Genomic DNA, 18480 nt, shown 5'->3' on the forward strand with positions numbered 1-18480 from the left:
CAGCACACGTGCCGATACATCCATTACTCTGTCAAAAGCAAAAGTATCCCATATCAGCAGGGTGGAACGTACTCTAGATTTGATGGACTTGTTTTGACCCTCAAATTCTTCAGTCGGCCTTATACTCTGGAGGAAACCAGAAAACCCTCCAGCTCAGTTCAAGAATAAGCCTGTGGAAAGTTACTTCTTCAAAAGCAAAAGTATCTCATATCATCTCTTCTCATTTTTCTTCTCTTTATCCTTCATGCTGTTGCAAGATGGGGAGAAGGTGAACAATCAGCCGGAGCTCTGATTGCTTACCTTGTCTGTCACCTCTTTCAGCAGACCCCCTAGCTCGGCGACTTGGGGGACTCCTACTACATGGTTTGTATCGCGCTTGACCAAGCCTGAAACTACAAGTAAGCTTCAAGTGAAATTGATACATTACCTTGTGCATCTCCACCAGTTAAAGATACCACCTCTGGATGGAGGAAAAGTACTTCCAGAGAAGATGCCACATCTACCTATGAGACAGATAAGGCAAGTCAAGACGACACCACACTCCGATACTTAGAAGTTTCGTGATTACGAGATCATTCTCCCACAATATTTCCTAATGTCATTTGTACTAAATCATTCACTTGTACTCACTAAAGGAGAGCTTGAACCTATGTACTTGTGTAAACCCTTCACAATTAATGAGAACTCTTCTATTCCGTGGACGTAGCCAATCTGGGTGACCCACGTACATCTTGTGTTTGCTTTCCTATCTCTATCCATTTATATACTTATCCACACTAATGACCGGAGCAATCTAGCGAAGATCACAACAAGCGACCGTTTTCGCTACCTAGGATCTATCTTGCAAGAGAACGGAGAATTAGATGGAGATCTCAACCATAGAATACGAGCTGGATGGATGAAGTGTAAGAGTGCATCCGGCGTGTTGTGTGACCGTCGTAGGCCACTGAAGCTCAAGGGAAAATTTTATAGGACGGCAATAAGGCCAGCGATGTTGTATGGCACAGAATGTTGGGCGGTGAAGCATCAACACGTACACAAAATGGGTGTAGCGGAGATGAGGATGCTTCGTGGGATGTGTGGGCACACGAGAAAGGATAAGATTGGGAATGAGGATATCCGAGGTAAAGTAGGAGTAGCCGAAATTGTAGGAAAGATGAGAGAAAATCGGCTCTGGTGATTTGGACATGTGCAAAGAAGGCCGACTGACGCTCCGGTTCGAAGATGTGACTACGGGACAGAGGTTCAATGCCGAAGGGGTACAGGAAGACCTAGGAAAACTTTGGAAGAGACTCTAAGAAAAGACTTAGAGTACTTGGATCTAACGGAGGACATGACACAAAATCGAGCGCAATGGCGTTCTAGGATTCATATAGCCGACCCCATTTAGTGGGAAAAGGTTTTGTTGTTGTATTTGTTTTGGGTATTATTTTCTAAACCCAATTTGTAAGTTAAAATATGCTAAACCCAATGTGTTGCCAAACTTTAAGCTCAAAATATTAAAAAAATGCCTATAAAAACTCTAAACCCTAACCTATTATTTCTCCCCCATATAAGGTTACGGAACCAAACCTCCTCCTGAAGTACCTACATCCATCTCCATAGCACTGTCTACTTCTGCCCCAGCTTTCTTTTCCAAAACTACTCTCATATAACATGTAACAGAATCCATAAACATTTATTTCGGGTAGATTACTTGGGTAATTTGTTATGGAAAAGAATCCAACACATACTAAATAAATCCACCCACGCATTACTTTTACTAATCAAGTTGTCAACATGCAGTTACAAGCAAACAACCGTGATCTTTGAACAACATCGTATAATTTAACTTTTCTAAGTCATTTGTACAATTTTTATGTTGTGAGGTTGTTAGTTTGGACTTTGGAAGACTTGATTGATGATTTTAGTTCAACTTTAAATGTTTATTTTCATTGTCTTTGATTCTAGTTAGAATGCTTATGTTATGATTGTGTTGGATATGTTAAAATTTAAAATTTCAATGTTTTTCATTTTTTGAAAAAAAAAAAACAAAAAACCGAAACCGAACCGAAACCGAACCGGAAAAAACCGAACAAAAAAAAATGAACCAAACCGAACCGAACCGAAATTTCGGTTTGGTTTCGGTTTTGGCAAAAAACCGAACCGATTTAAACCGAACCCACCCCTACTGACACCTCTTCACCAGAGGACTGCTGTCGATGCTCAGAAAAGAGAACGATGCCTGCAAACCCTCTTTTGGCAGGAATTCGAGACTATCACTTTGTTATATGTAAAATGTACTCTTTTTTTTAATGTGAAATCTATTTATTTATTTATAAGGAACTTTAACGAAAAGTTCTTGTTCTCTTTAACGAAAAATCATATTTTTACACCAAAAAGTCAATCATGGTAGTATTCACTTTACCTGTTATTTTGTCCTTATAGTTAAAACTCAAAGTTTCCAAGTCATTTTCATTAGTTTTCCTTTATTTATAATGTATACATATTTTATAATAAAATGTACCCTTTTTCAATTTTTTTGAACATTATGGGTACATCTGTTTGACATTTATTATTTCAAAGTTATATTGTTACTTGTTTTTATCTATTTATTCAATTAAATTTTATGAGTATTTTCTTTTTATTGTAATCGTTTTTAATTTATATGGGATTTTAAATCCTATAACATGTTAAGTAGTTAATATCAAACATATGAAAATACATATTATTAGCAATAATGAGGTATACAAAGTCAATGAATGAATACCATTAAGATTTTTACCAAAAAATATTAATGACTAGAGTCTGGATCTAAAGTCTCCCTATAATTTATAAAAAATATTAAAAAATATTTACAGAAAAAAAAAACAAAAAAAAAAAAAAAAAAAACCCAAAACGTATTTGCGCAAGTAACTCCAATTGCTAGGACCCTAAAGTGCAAACCACAAATCCAACTTTCAAGTATCAATCATGTCAAATGTCCCACCGAGCTACTCTTGGACATTCTTTTGCCAACAGAATCCTCGTCAGATTTTTTGGTGAGGATCTTGCAGATTTATGAATCGTGTTCGTTCATCGTATATCGTGTGATCAATGTCATAAACTATTTATGTTTAATTTTAAATAAATTTATTTAAAATGATTTATGACCTTATAATATACGATGAACGGCTCACAAAAAAGATTCCACGAGAATCCGGATACTTTCTTTTGCACTCCATATCCCAAGGATTTGATACCATGCATGTTTGTTTAGCAATCATCGTATACACCCAACTTTTTCTTTCTTTTTTAGCAACAACTATAACGAATGTGATATAAAAGCATGATGAATCATGAAAACGTTTTATTAGGACAAGTACGATATTCATTAGTACGAAAATTGTGTATATGTCGAAGGATAGGATGCATATCAATGGGCCTTAATAAAAATCTTGCTGGGAATTTCAACCCGATCGAAGGAAAAAGGAACGTCCTGTATCAATCAAATTACATAGTTGTGCTATCCTAAAAAGAAGAAGATATGAAATTACATCTGGAGGTTCCTCAAACCAAATATGTTGATGTTCTAATGTCAATCCCAATTTTGCTAATCTACGAGCCACTTTATTTGCCTCCCTGCAAGAATAAGAAAGTTTCGTGTGGGGATAGAACACATAAAAAAGCGGGCACCTTTCACAACGTGCCCCACTGAAGAAGGATCATCAGCCTCCTCCTCGCCCGTACTTGCTTGCCAGCTAAGCAAACAATTAATGCATCAACAACCAGTTTCCAGAATGGATGGCCATAAGGCTCTATTCTAACAGCCTCACATATGTCCTTAAAAGTGCCACTTTTCCCAGTTTATATTAAACGAAACTCCTACTGATTAGAATTTGTACATGAAGCACTACCTTGGTTCAGAGTTGTTATCAAGAAAATTTCTATCATATGCTGCCTGCTCCAACCATCCTTCACCAGAAGTAAGCTACGCCGTATCATCAATTTCTCCAAAACATCTTCTTCTAGAACAGTTAATGAATCAGATGGTTGCCTCCGTGATGGATGACCCTGCAGTATCCAGATAATAATAATCAATTATTATTCAACCACAAATAAAGTAACAGTTTGTTAGTCACTCAAAATAGAAATAGCACGTTAGATCTCCCCAATTTACACAGAGTGAACTTGAACTTAGTTAAAACTAGGAAATAAACCCGCACGTTGTTGCGGGAATCAACTGTTTCAGGCGTAACTGCATGAAGAAGACACATTTCAAGCGTAACTGCATGAATAAGACACAAAGTCAGCAAGTAAAGCTCATATTCTTAACAGTGTTATTTTAACAACAATTTTGAGTCCTACTGCATTCTATGTCCAATAGGAATTTAATTGCTTTTCTATACCATGGAGTGGTGCCGAAAGATTATTTCTTGGAGTTACTGATGAAAGATCTGGAAAATACTCAGTGGTGTTTTTTGCAATAGGCGTGCAGCAACCAAAAGTAAGGTTATATTTCTATCTATTTAAATGGCTGCCATATTGTTGTTTTTATACATGTCTACGGCGGGATGGATGATGATTACAACACGTTTAAGTTGATGTCTTCTCATATTCGTGTAGAAGAATCATATTTGCAACATCGTTTGTCATTCTTGAAGAAAGAGGAAAATATTAGTTTTAAAAAAGGGAAAATTTCTAGTGCTCAGAGTTATATGTTGATGGGAACCACTGATGCAACAGGAACTCTAGAAAAGAATAAAGTTTGTGTTCTTCTATATGTACAATTTGTGGCATTTTTTTTAATCCCTCATGTTACACAATTAGTAGGATGAAAGTGAATGTTCAAGTACTTGTTTAAGTAGCTAACTTCCGAAGCAGAAATATTAAAAGCAAAAAATATGCAAAAAGGTTGTTCCCATAAGAAACTGAAGAAACAGAAACAACATGCAGTTAACACTTTGTTTGCTCCTGCAGTTAAGATGGTTAAATATATGTGTTGCAAGCTAGCCACTTGTTTTAGCATTAAGAAAAAACATTTCCGAAGCACAAATGTTAAAAGAAAAAAATATGCAAAAGGGTTGTTCCCATAAGAAACTGAAGAAACAGAAGCAATATGTAGTTGACAGTTCGTTTGCTTCCGCAGTTAAGATGGTTAAATATATGTCTTGCAAGCTAGCCACTTGTTTTAGCACTAACAAAAAACATTAAAAAGTGTTTCGTTCTTGTTCCAGCACCTAAGTTTTTAAGCACAAATTTTCAACCAAAAAAACATGTAGCACATCCTGTAGCACTCGATGATGAAGATTGTGGGTGTTCACTTTTTTTGAGATCGGACATCTTCCACACTATAGCAAAAAAACATAAATAATAATTTAGCAGACACTGCCATCATTGATATTATGTAGATGTGGGTGTGAAAAACAAATTATAATTTACCTATCTTTGGTTTTTTTGGCCTGAGTTTTTGTCTTGAGTGCGGCTATCGGTACTTTGTCGGCCGGTTCAATTTTGGGGACAACCAGATTGTGGAATTCTCTAGCAATTCTTGCAGAATTGGTTGTGTTTGTTTGCTGGGGGCGAGGTTTTTTGCTGTTAATGAAGGTAAATTTTATAAGGTTAAAGAGAAACATGATAGCCATGGAGAAGAGTGCGAAAGAGTGGTGCAAAAAGTTTTGTAGACAGTTTTTCATGATTGGCTAGATTTACACTGAAGAGAAGCAAGTATAGTTATTAAGATTGACACATGACAACATTTATTGTCAGAAAAACTTTACCTGTCAGGTTTGTCCGTTTGATCAGGGAACAATACTCTCTTTGAAGTTATGGCGGGTGCAACTGATTTGGGTTGTTGATCTGGTTGTTGGGAAGGTGTCAATGGGGCGGGGGTTGCTTGACTGGTAATTTGTTTGCCTAGACTGGTAGCGGGTGTTTGTGGTATGACTGAGGCAATTGTTGGGTTGGAGAGCGGTTGGTCTTCAACCAGTCCATTAACGATGAAGTCTGTTTTTGCAAAGTCGGTGTTTTGCTTTCCAAAAGAGAGTTGAAATGTTTTTGAGTTGCCGACCAAATTGTTAAGAATTGGTGGCACCACGAAAGGGTCCTCGTGTCCGTTCTCTATCACCAAAGTGTAGCAAGAAACGCCAAGCATCTTTTCGGGTTGCCTTCCTATCATGAGGAAGTTGTGTTGGTTCGTGTTATCTTCGACAATCAGATTGATCTTGAACCTGTGCAAGAGGAGGATATTTTGTGTTAGACAATCATACATTCTAAGCGAAAGTTGGTAACCAAAATGGAGAGGTCCTACAATATCCATTTCGTCACTGAACTTATTGAATTCAACATACCAGTTAACATTAAACTAAAGAAAGTATGCTACAATATTTAAAAGCGGTCATAAGACAATAGCTGAGAAAACAGCCATTCCTCCTAAGCGGTGTAAATTTTATTGACTTATTACATCAAAGCAGCATTCACGTATCATCATTATGGTTGTTTTGGAAACTCTTAAGTTTCTTCTTTAAAGGTGGGAAAAACACTATAGGTGTAGACTATCCTAAACACATTATAGCAGGAATATTTACGATAATGTCACTAATACACTCCCAAGGGTCAAACAGTAGTCAAAGTATAATGGAGATGGAAACCACTGTAAAGTTATTTGTATGCACGCATTTTAGATCATGAATCAAAGACCAACATATGCATGAGAGTGAATGCAAAAATATATGTTGGCTGAAGAAAGCTGTGTGCTCGTCACATGTTCTACCTTCTCGTCGCATAAAATATCATAGATATAAAAGCATTATTATGTGTGAATTTGATAATCATAAGAATTCCAAAAAGGACTCAACAACTTAATATAACCGTTAGACGTAAAATAGATGCAAAAGATTATTACCATGGTTCGGGTAATTTGTTTATCAAACCATGTTCGTTGCACTGAAATGATCCAAACATCTTCTTTACAACTTTATGGCAGGATGGGCAAGAGTTGTACCACCAACCTCTGGCCAAATCGAAGTCAACAACAGTCGCTTTGCATGTGAAACTTGCATTCTGTTATTGAAACATAGGTTTTAAAATGATCATCGACATTTAATCATCACCTTGGAAACATGGTGTATAAACGAATACACACTCTGTCATACTTTTAATATCTTGGTTATTGGAAGTTATCAACAACATATTTGTGGACTGCTTGTTCACTTTGATTGTTTCTCCTATTCATGTTAGTTATTATTCTAAAGCCTATGTTTACATAAATATTAAGCGTGATAACCATAAAGAAAAGGTATCTGATAGCTTAATGAACTTTACATGTTGCATTTGACTTTTCTTTTGAGATGTCTTAGGGGTATCATATATTCATTAATCATTTAAGCATCGCTTTGGAAACATGGAGTAAAAACGAATAGGCACTCTGTCATACTTTTAATATCCTGGGTATTGCACGTTGGCAACAGCATATTGGTGGACTGCTTGTTCAGTTTGATTGTACTTCTCATTCATGTTAGTTATTATTCTAAAGCCTATGCTTACATAAATATTAAGCATAATAACCATAAAGAAAAGGCATCTAATAGCTTAATGAATTTTACATCTTATATTTGACTTTCCTTTTGAGATATCTTAGGGATATCATATCTTCATTGATCTTGATATTAAATAATTGATTTCATTCCGGGGCATTATAATTGTTGGTGCGTTTTTTTTTGTAACAGTTTGAATTTTTTGTAACAGGTTGGTAATGAGAGACTAACCTTGTGCAACGTAGGATCAAGTAAAAGCAACTCGTCTATCGTTTTTGGTTCAGAATCAGCACCAATAACATGCCTTGTATACATGTCAGTTGAGCTGGGCAAGATCCGCATAGGTGATTTTAGATGCTCAAACCTATTTTTTGCATGGTTTGGGTGAGAAAGATTAAACTAAAAAATATAAATGCAAAAGTTCTTAAAGAAGGGTTGTTTATTTACCTGCGCTTGTATTCAGAGAGTTGTGGAATGTCCGGATTGAAAACATAAACGGTTGATCCTGTGCTTCCAAGAACAGGCTTTCCTATAGATAAAAAGAGAATAATGAACAAATTGAAACTTTAAGCAGTTTAATAAAGCATGTCGGGGTATGACCTTGGTATTGTTTAACTTTGAGGCCTATCAAAGCAACAAACACGGGTGGCAATAACGATTGTATTCCATTGTCCTCAAAATTTGTCGCAGTCTCTCCCCATAAGGTGATCCTTACTGTTTCACCCCTGTAAATAATTAAGAAGGTGTCAGTCAGTTATACGTTACGTCTACGGTGTCATATGTGAAAATTGTAATCAAAGTTTAACGCATATAGAAATTACCTGATATTTTGGAGATTAAGATTTCTCTTCTTTGCAATTCTTGTGCGTTGGATGGTTACCTCTTCAATCGGCTGCACAGCTGTCAAGCAACCAAATATATCTATAGACGATGTTCATTAGCGAGAATGAGTGTGCACCAAAGCCAACAAAAAAATTAAAATGATTCTCATATTTTGGAGTGGCGCTGAAGAGTAAATTTGTTACCTGTAAGTTCAACATCCCTATCGATTTTTTCGTAAAGCTGCTCAAGCTCAATTTAATTGAACCATTGCATCGGGATTTCCTGGCTTGTTTTGTCAATAGGAACGATTGTGGTTTTGCTATTCAATTCAATTATGGCAGCATGAGGGACAACCTTGCTTGATGTCCTGTTGTGAACAACACGAAATTTGTTGATTTCGTATGCTTCGCCAACCCTTAGATGGTTAAAAAAATATTGCATGTCTCGACTGTTCATGGTTGCATGAACCGCATCCCCCTTTCAGAAGAAGAAAAATAAAATCAGACAGTATACTAAATGAGCAGGAGAACATTTAACGCAAAAGGTTATGGAACCACGTAAGAAGTAAGCGTAGCATAGTGGTACCTACAGAGATAACATGTAAGATCATATGGAAGATAATAGAGAAGATTACTTTAAGAATGAAATTCGCAGCAATTGAAGCAACTTTGTAAATATATATTTAGTTTCATTTGTACAGGTAGGAAAAAAGAAGAAAATAAATTAAGGAAAAGAATAGTTGGTAGTTGATACTCAGCTTCGTTTGTTCAGTTAAAAAATCTTCCTCAAAAATAACAAAATATAATCTCTCTAGTGAAATATAAAGAGAGCCGAATTGTGTATGGTGCACCATGAATATTTTTGTTAATAATGCAATTTATTTTAAGCCATGCTATTATACGGAAAAAAATGGAATTTTGATTTGTTGTCCACCTGCATTAACTGGTTAAATGCAGCCTCTAAATGAATGTCGAGGGCTAACATTGAATCTAGCAAAACAATTCGCCAAATATTAATTATGCAGAAATGATGTATAATTGTGTAGAGGATTTGGTTCACGAACTTTAAGATAAGTTTGATCACAAAAGTGTGTTGTAATAATTGTGTGCACATTTTGATACACGAAAATAGTAGTGTTTGACGACAGGTTAAAAGGTGTAAGAATCTTACTTGTTTATCAACAAATACACAATCAAGACTTGTAGGTTGAGGATCATTTCCGATGCTCTTCGTGACCCATATCCTACAAACCCTGATCTGGAGTTTGTTTCCTGGTTGGTACGGCGTCAGAAAACTAATTGGCATCGCATCCATTAATCTAGCAAAAGATGAAAAATTTAGAAGCAAATTAAATTCAACATTGAATAGGGTGATTTATGAAAGAAATGGTGGAGCCATGTTTACAAACAAAAAAAATAACAAAGGGACAAAATGTGAACATAAACGTATACCTGTATGTAAATGTTTCAATACATCTTTATAAACAATGTTTTTTGTATAACCGTAAGGCATGTCACTATTGTGAGCAATAACAATTTTGAGACCCTTTTTTGAGGTGACCCTGGATAGCGTAACATAGAGTTGTCCATGAGAAAAAACAGTCTGCGATAGAAACAAACCAACCATTTTCAAGGATTGTCCTTGACTTTTGTTGATTGTCATTGCATAACAAATTTTTAGAGGGTATTGTCGTATTCGCACAGTAAAAGGATATTTATGCTGAGATGATTCAGTAATGATCCTGGGGATATAAACTCTTTCGCCAATGTTTCTTCCCGTCATGATTTTTGCTTGTACAACTTTGTCGTTCAATTGTGTTACAACCAATCGTGTTCCATTACACAGCCCTTGACTTTGATTTAAATTTCTGATCAACATCACTGGGGCACCAACTTTCAAAGACAACTTGTGGTGCGGCAAACCAGGTAAATCAAGTTGGTTTAGAAATTCTATTGGATAAAGCATATCTAAATTTTCAGAATTTTCTGTTGCAGAAGACACCGAATCAAAACTGAGATAAGTACGACTTTCGCCAGGTACTATACCCAACACAAAATCGTTGATTTCAGTTGCTGTATCATTTCGTGGCGTCACAATAGCTCTTTCTTTCAGATATGAGACATCTCGAAAATTTGCTTTGAAATTTGTATACACAGCTGAAACCATGGCTTTGATGGGATCGTCATCAAAATGGATAAGGAATTGGTTTGGAAATTCGACCCAAGAGCTTTCTTCATCAGCTGAAGATATAGATCTGGCAACAGTACCATTTCCAATATCTAGTATCCACTTTGCAAAATCAGCGAGTTCTTTTTTTTTCACTTCGTTCAGACCTGTTTTCGAAAGCCTCATGTTTTGCTTAAGGAAAAATATAGTTAAATAGGACCAAAGGTATGAACTCGTAAATGAAGCTTGGACGATGTCAGCAACACTTCCGCTTGGAACAACAGGAAGAATTTGCCTGAAATCACCTCCGAAAAGAATTGGTTTACCTCTAAATGGCAAATGGTCAAAGCCTGGTTTTGACCCTTTAAGAACATCACGAAGAGATCTATCTAGAGTTTCAAAACACCGTTTATGATTCATGGGGGCTTCATCCCAAACAATAAGAGTAGCGTCAGTGATTAGTTTTGCAAGATGAGTCCCTTTTTTAATTTCACAAACCGAACAATTAGTGATGTTGATAGGAATTTTAAATCTAAAGTGAGCCGTCCTTCCACCAGGAAGCAAGAGGGAGGCAATTCCAGATGAAGCCACAGCTAAAACAATTTGATTTTGGGATCTAATTCTAGTTATGATGGTGGTCCACAAAAAAGTCTTGCCTGTTCCACCATGACCATGCACAAAAAATAGGCCAGATCTATTGTTGTCAATCGTCTCCATGACGCTGTCATAAACTAATTTTTGCTCCTTGTTTAATTGGCCGATCAGGAGTGAGTGCTCTTGTTTTAGTGAGTTAGCATCATAATTTAACTCTTCTCTCAAACTCCTAGCTTTAAGTCTATCCATCATTAGATTATTTGGTTGTGGTAGGTGATGCTTTGATAGAGAACTATTTGAAGCTGTAAACAACTTTTCTAACTCGTACAAAAGCGAATTTCTAAGTTCATCCTGATATTTAGAAAGATCTTGTAGCCCAAAAGCGTTATGCATGTTCTTGGAAATGTCATCGCACATGGTTTTCCAATGTGCTTCAAACAAAGCTGATGGATCAGTGACATCACAAAAGAGCACCAACGTGACAAACAATTGCCTCAATTGGAAAGATGATGCAGTGATAACTGCTTTTAACATAGCGCTATTCCATTCCCTATCATCTCCCAATAAACCAAGGGACATGCATGCAGCTTGGAATGTGGGTTCAAGAACCTCTTTGACGGTTTTTAAATGGTCAAAACTAAAGATGCCTTTCTGGTAGTTTAGCAGCAACCTCAAATAGTATAATTCACCAGCAGCAGGGTGAACATACGCAACCCTACCTAAAGATCTGCCTTGTTTTCTACGGCTCCATTGTTTCTCATCATTTTTCCAAACATACTTCGTCGGAAATTCAACATAAGATAACTTACGTGCATCAGGATCTTGGACATTGGTTTCAAACCATTGCGTTAACATTGTTCTTTCGAGATTAGGGTGGTTGATAACATAGTTTAGATCATCGGTCTCTCTAAAAACAACGTTTTGGTCAGATGGAAGGTGTACAGACAATCTTTCAACCGATGGTTCCCTAAAATGAATGTGAAACAGTAACAATCTCCAAACAGCTTCGTAAGGGCATAAATATCTACAATTTAGATAAGCCACAACCTCATCAAACTTTTCATCCTCAAAAACAGCTCTAGCCCGATCAACACCTTTAGTTATGTACTTAAAAAGATACTTGATGAGTGTTGATTGGCAGCATGATTCAACATTTATATGCGCTTGATAATTCAATAATAGCTCACGATTATAAGGGACAACAAATGCGTTATCAAGCTTGATTCCTTTTTTTAGAACAAACAAATTTTCTATATCCCGACGCTTATATGCAACGAAACCATCATCAGAAAAAGTGGTTTCACTTGTGAAAGGTTTTGGAAATTTTTTTGAACATTTGTTTTCTTTCATGCATGGTGAAAATCGATTTGCAAGACCACATGGCCCATGAATCATGTATTGTGAAACTGCATCGTACCCAACTTTGTCAACATCTGCATCAGGAATCTCAACCGAAATGATAGAATCAACATCGTAGGGAGAATGACATTTATAATGTTTGTTCACCCAGACCAAGATATGACAATGAGGAAGACCCCGTTTTTGGAACTCCACCGTGTAAATCACTGTTTTTAAATAGAGAATGCAAAGACATCAAAACAAAACACTCTAGATATGTAATGATTAGATAGATAAACAAAGAAAGGGAAAATTTTGGCCAAGAGCGATTAACTAACCTGATTCGACATCGCCAAAAGATTTCCCTGATTTGATGAATTTAATCATATGGTTAAGCTTTGCTTTAAAAATTCGGGAGACTATATCAGGCCTGTCTTCAGGCCTACAACCAGGTTTATCACGTAGATCTTCAATAATTTCAGGCCATTTAGCATTGCAGGTGAAAGTGATAAATAAATCAGGATTTCCAAAGTGACGGCATATGGCCATCGCATCCTGATAATTATTTATCATATATCTAACGCTGCCAGTAAACAAAGTTGGCAAAATGACTCTCTTGCCAACACCAGAACTGCTTGTATTTCCTTCTTTGAGAGCTTCATGAATTGCTTTAAGATTTTATGTTCTAAAAGAATCTTGATTTGTCCTAATAAAATCTAACCTATCTTCTTCAAGCGTGGCATATGCATCAACTAAATATTGTTGAAACAATCTACCACCTTTCAATAGGGTGTCATTTTGTCCTGGTCTATCCTGAATTTGATAACCTAGAAACGCTCTCAGTGATACTCCCCCAGTTTTTGGTTTTTTCCCTTTATAATCTGGATTCCAAGGAAGGCCTTTCTTATTCCCATCTTCACCGTAGGGGAAAAGAAGAGGATATTGTAGTGCCATGTACTTAGGATGTAACTTTGTGATTCTTTGTAGGCCATGCGTCCTATGCTCCACAATGATATCTCTTTCAGTGTGGAATTCGCCGATATCCCCAACAATCATCTCGTCACACGCCGGCAAATTATATTGTGCATCATGGTTAGCCTGTGCACCGTATAAACGCATACGTAAATGACTTGTGGACCCTTCATCAATCATATCTCTAGCGAGCCTAAAAAGCTTAACGACCTCATTACAGTCGTCTAGCATTTTAATGAGGCTATCAACAACATGATGGTCGAGTTTTTCAACCGTTTCTGATCCACTAAAACAACCAATACGATTACTGACTTCATTTTGAGTATCATGAATGTATAGTTGTGCAAATTTAGGATTTTCGCCCTCCAGAGGCAATAAAGAACCCATCAAATGATGCACTTGACTATTAATTTTAAAAACATAAGGACCCCGACCCTTGTTGATTGATGCATCGACTTTGGCTCCCATTGATGTTAATACCATCATTGAATTATACGATCTAATATTTGTTTTAAATTGCAAGCTGTTTCGAGAATTTTTGGGATTCAACAAATCATCCAAATATGGAGGGGTGGGTTTAACGCGTGGGAATTTTACTTTTTGACTCATGCAACACGTGGTGAACTGCAAGGTATAAGATGAAGCATTCTTGGCGGACTGTTCTGTAGACCAAAACAGAGCACCGCAATATTGACATTGACAATTTCTTAAGCCAAAATCAACATATTCTGGATCAATCCCTATAAAAACAAAGATTAACAGAAGCATTCATCAAATCGACAACCTTAAGTTAACTGATGGAGGAAACTTAACTTTTGAAATTAGTAAGAATGAGAATAGAGTTATGTTGAAAGATTGCGTACTTTTTCTTTTTTTTTGATAGTTGGCTTGTCCGGTTATCAGCGGGTTCAAGCCAGAATGATTGGTTTGAGCATGAATGGCTAACAAACTGTGCTCATTGGCACGATCAGCAAGGAAAACCGGTACAGAAATCTGATGAGAACTTGTCCCAGGTTCGAAATGTGGGTTAAAAACACCACGCATGGGAATATTTTGTTTTAAAGCTGATGCAAATGTTTGGGGAGGGCTGTCTTGGTTGTTCAAAGATGTTGAAACATCATTATCTTGATCGTCGTAAGCGGTGGGAACATCTTGCAACTCTGAATTATTGAGATCACCATCCGCAACAACCGCATCCAAATAGGCACGTTGAATTTCAACGGCCCTTCTAGGTCGCCTTATTCGTTTAGACATAAAACTATACAAAGGGGAAAAAAACAGAAACAGTAGCGCACTCTTTAATAAAAGCAACACATCAACGAAAGAACCATCTAGACCAAATGAAATTAGCAGCGAGCTATAACCCATTAAAGCAAGAGGTGATTGAAAACACAAACACATTCTAAACATAACAGTAAAAACACAATCATAATGAGATTAGATTAGAACAAAGAATAGAGAAACTTAATATGCGGCTGTCTTCTTGAACAGCATTGTTTCCCGTTGAAACGGTAAAAGGTATGAATAAAGCATGCAACGATTGCTAAAAAAATAGCGATAAAGAAGACCAACATAAAGATCAAACAACAAAGCAACCATAAGGTCTCAAAAGAGCAAACAGAAATGAAGAAGGTGATGTTCCTTAAAGGTGCAGAAATCTAACCGATATAGAGACGGGATTGTAGCTGGGCACAAATCCTACTGAGCAGTAATGCAAGTTTGCAACGATTAAAACAAAAGTTGTAGAACCTACAAAAAGGAAGAGAAAATATAAACGCATATATAATTGGAACGACGTATGTTTTAATACTTTAAAGAAATTACATGCATCAAAAGCCTTTAGGTTAGCAAAAGTTTTTAGGTTAGCAAAAAAAAAATGAATTGCCTGAAATAGAGACGATCAGGATTTAAAACGTTTAAATTTTGTCCTAGGTTGACTAATTAGATGCAAAAGTGAGACAGCATGAACAATTTAACACCGAGAAAGACCAACAATACTAAAGCACAATCGAGCTAATAATAAAAAAAGCATATAATGCAAAAGAATAACAACAGGGCAAAACACTTTTGGTTGATCTTACAACAGGCTAACGGGATAAGATAAATCACCAGATATTGCAACCATGACAAAGTCCGGAAGGCAAGATAATGGACTTTTGCTCTAGTTAAAAAAATATTAGCATGTGTTACAAGCAATGTAATGTTGTGATGTAGTTTCATTCTTTTTCACAAAGCTCTCAATTTGGACTCTTATGAAATGTTGAGTTTGATACAAATTATTAATGATAGAAATACTCTAGCATGTTTTGAGTTTAAGCGCATCACTTAACGATGCCAGCTCATCTATAGATTGACTAATTGTAATTAGCTTCATGACGCAGTTTTTATATACTTACACGAATAAAAACTGACAAAGCATGTAAAATCAAATTGATAGTAAAAGAATTAGGTAAATCCATTCAACAACTACTAATCAAATTGTAAAAGTGAGATATGCGTTTTTCTAGGTTTAATAAAAGCACCAAAGTAAAAGGTTTTTATATGCGTTATGAGAAAAATTCATTACGGCACCAAAAATCGTTGATCAAAGCAAAGGCAAAAAAAGCAAGAGCCACACAATTGATGCTCTTCATCATCGTGGGGTAAAACTCTAGCTAAAGAACATGCCGCACCTACTTGGGGGATAGGCAAGGCAGGAGAAGATACCACTCCAGCATACGAACAAATACCGCTAGAGAAGATACCATATCTGTTTGGGGGAAAAGTGGAGAAGCCACCATTTTTGCCTGGGAGGCAAATAAAGCAAGTGAAAATGATACATCAGCCGTGGTGATTTTGAACAATATGCTCCAGGATCAAATGATTCAGGTGTTGAATCCTCGTAAATGTTGATATGAGATCCATAGGCATTTGAATAGAACACTAATGGGGCGGGTCGTGTGGAATTATGATGTGTTTGTAGTACTATTTACAAATACAATGACACTTATAGACGCTCCGGTTATTTTTGAGTTCGTGTTGGTTTGTGTCCGTAGTGTGTAACGTATGCATTTATAGTTTAATCCATATATTTTCACATGCTGCTATATGCTCTGTTTTTAATAAAAAAATAAATTTTAAAGATGGAGACATGCAACGCGAAACCTACAATTAGATCTGGATCACAAAATGGCAAAAAAAAAAAAGGGAGTTTTAATGAAAAGAGCTTGGTACTATTCATTCTTAACCATAAGGACATTTTATGTATGAAAAGTCTATAATAGATCAAACTCTTCTCTTTATTTACTCTTATGCCATTACATGCGGACCACAACGATGTTGACATTTCTGTCTGGAAATACATTATGATGCTATTCATCTTATGCTAATTTACAGCTAGTTCTTCAGGCTTCCATCATGTTGTCGATGTTATGCAGCTCTTCTTCTGACAAATTATTCCAATACTGTTCATCGCATTCTACTAGCTCTGCATCTCTTTCTCTATCTTCTTTCACCTTGTAATATATTTCCGCTGTTTCTTCTTTGAAATTTTGGGGCTTCCAATAAGGCTGATGACTGATTCTTGTCTTGCTGTAAATATACATCTCTTCTTCTTCTGCTACTAGTACCATATCATACCTAAAATCTTCAAACTCATCTAAAGCAAACATTTGGATCCCTCTAAATTTTAAAATATCTTTGTATGAAGGAGTCCACCTATGTGAGGAGATAGGGTTTAGTCTAAAGGACTCTTCATTGATCATGGCTATATGCCTAGCTTTCTCCTTATGCATGTGTACATACCAATCTGGAGGACTACTAATAAAACTTATGCAAATTTCTTTCCACCTTTCTAAATAGTCTTCTGCTACTTTAATAAGCTTTTCAGGAAATGATTCTAGTTGAGAAATACGGTTAATAAATATTTTATCGAGATAACCAAACTCTAATAGTAAGGCAGGGGTGACTTCTACCTCATTATGCTTTTTCTGATGCTCATAACTAAAATGCCATGATTTAAAATCTCTCATGTCAATCCTGGCCACAGCTACGCTAACTTCTGGTTTACAAATACAATTCTCTGTACTATCACAAAGACATGGAGGATACATCTTTGTAATAATATCCATCCCTGGTTTTGGATCAAAGATGGACTGATACAAGGCGCATTGTAATTGTAATTGTAACTCTTTCATGGACTGTGATGCTCTGCTCAGGATCTCATTTTGCATATCTGTTGGCATTATTCTTAGTTTTGCTTTTGAAATTTCTTCTAATAAAACATCGTCTAATATTAAGTCTGAAGATATATTTCTAAGAAAACTTTCATATTTTTCTTGTTTTTCTTTGTCACTCAGAACCTGATGCTGATCATTACTTTGATGTTGCTCCATTTCAACGTCTTCTTCTAAGAGCTCAATCTTAATTTCTTCTATGGGTTCATTAGCCTCTTGTTCTATGAGTTCAATAACCTCTTTTCCTTTATGCTGATCAATTTCTAAACCTATTTTTAATTCTCTTTTCAAGGTGTCACTTGCCTTTTGCTGCATTCTAAGAGATTGGAGTTCTTGGTTCATTTTGGTAAACTTACCAAGTAATGACTCATGGTCCCTAGAAATGGCTTGAAGATTGTGCTCAAGAGAATAAATATGCTGCTGGTTTTGGTGGAAATTAAAATTAAAGCTATCAAACTCTTGTTCCAAGGCTCTAATTAATTTTTCATGGCCTAACCTCATACTTGGCTGCTTAATTTGGATATTCCAGAAATTATCTAAGAGAACCTGCTGCCTATCAGAAAGCCCCGGTACCCTTGACCTGTATCTCAGAGTTGGATTTCTGATTCCTTCAACAATATTGCCATTAAAGTTGAACGTGGGTACTGGTGGTGATGCTGGTCTGCTCATGCTATTTTGAAATCTACTGAATGGTGGAGGTTGATGGTGCATCATCATGCCATTGAAAGAAACTCTTCTGCCTTGCGGCCTTGTGCTATTTGCTGATGATGGTCCACGATATTCCATACCTGTTCAACAAATTAATCTTGATAAGATATCAGCTAATGTATTGTCATTACCTTTTATATGTTCAAAAATTGGTTTAAAACCATTTCCTGTAA

The 18480-nt window shown here is 36.2% G+C and overlaps 2 protein-coding genes across 2 annotated transcripts in view; both read right to left on the reverse strand.

Annotated features, from left to right (window-relative positions):
* LOC103426977 (putative disease resistance RPP13-like protein 1) overlaps window positions 1-18480 on the reverse strand; it is a 71216-nt gene that overhangs the window by 34964 nt on the left and 17772 nt on the right. The window lies entirely within an intron of this gene.
* LOC114823729 (uncharacterized) lies at window positions 3658-18385 on the reverse strand. Its single transcript, XM_070813166.1, has 14 exons — window positions 18096-18385; window positions 14336-14643; window positions 13135-14125; window positions 12752-12996; window positions 9767-12640; window positions 8315-8393; window positions 8094-8218; window positions 7941-8022; window positions 7725-7857; window positions 6309-6322; window positions 5739-6188; window positions 5454-5553; window positions 3876-4032; window positions 3658-3719 (listed from the first exon to the last, which is right to left on the reverse strand). Exons 1-14 carry the CDS (start codon window positions 18383-18385, stop codon window positions 3658-3660), a joined length of 5910 nt encoding a protein of 1969 aa, XP_070669267.1.

The sequence above is a fragment of the Malus domestica genome, chromosome 02 (genome assembly GCF_042453785.1).
Source record: "Malus domestica chromosome 02, GDT2T_hap1".
NCBI classification, from domain to species: domain Eukaryota; kingdom Viridiplantae; phylum Streptophyta; class Magnoliopsida; order Rosales; family Rosaceae; genus Malus; species Malus domestica.

What these genes read in the sequence shown, in the direction of transcription:
- LOC114823729 (XM_070813166.1), bottom strand. Translation starts at nt 18,385, where the DNA reads ATGGAATATCGTGGACCATCATCAGCAAATAGCACAAGGCCGCAAGGC. An exon ending in ATTAAGCAGCCAAGTATGAG is followed by an intron (nt 14,644 to 18,095) that starts GTTAGGCCATGA and finishes CCCTTTGTATAG; the next exon opens with TTTTATGTCTAAACGAATAA. An exon ending in GCCACGCTTGAAGAAGATAG is followed by an intron (nt 12,997 to 13,134) that starts GTTAGATTTTAT and finishes GTTTACTGGCAG; the next exon opens with CGTTAGATATATGATAAATA.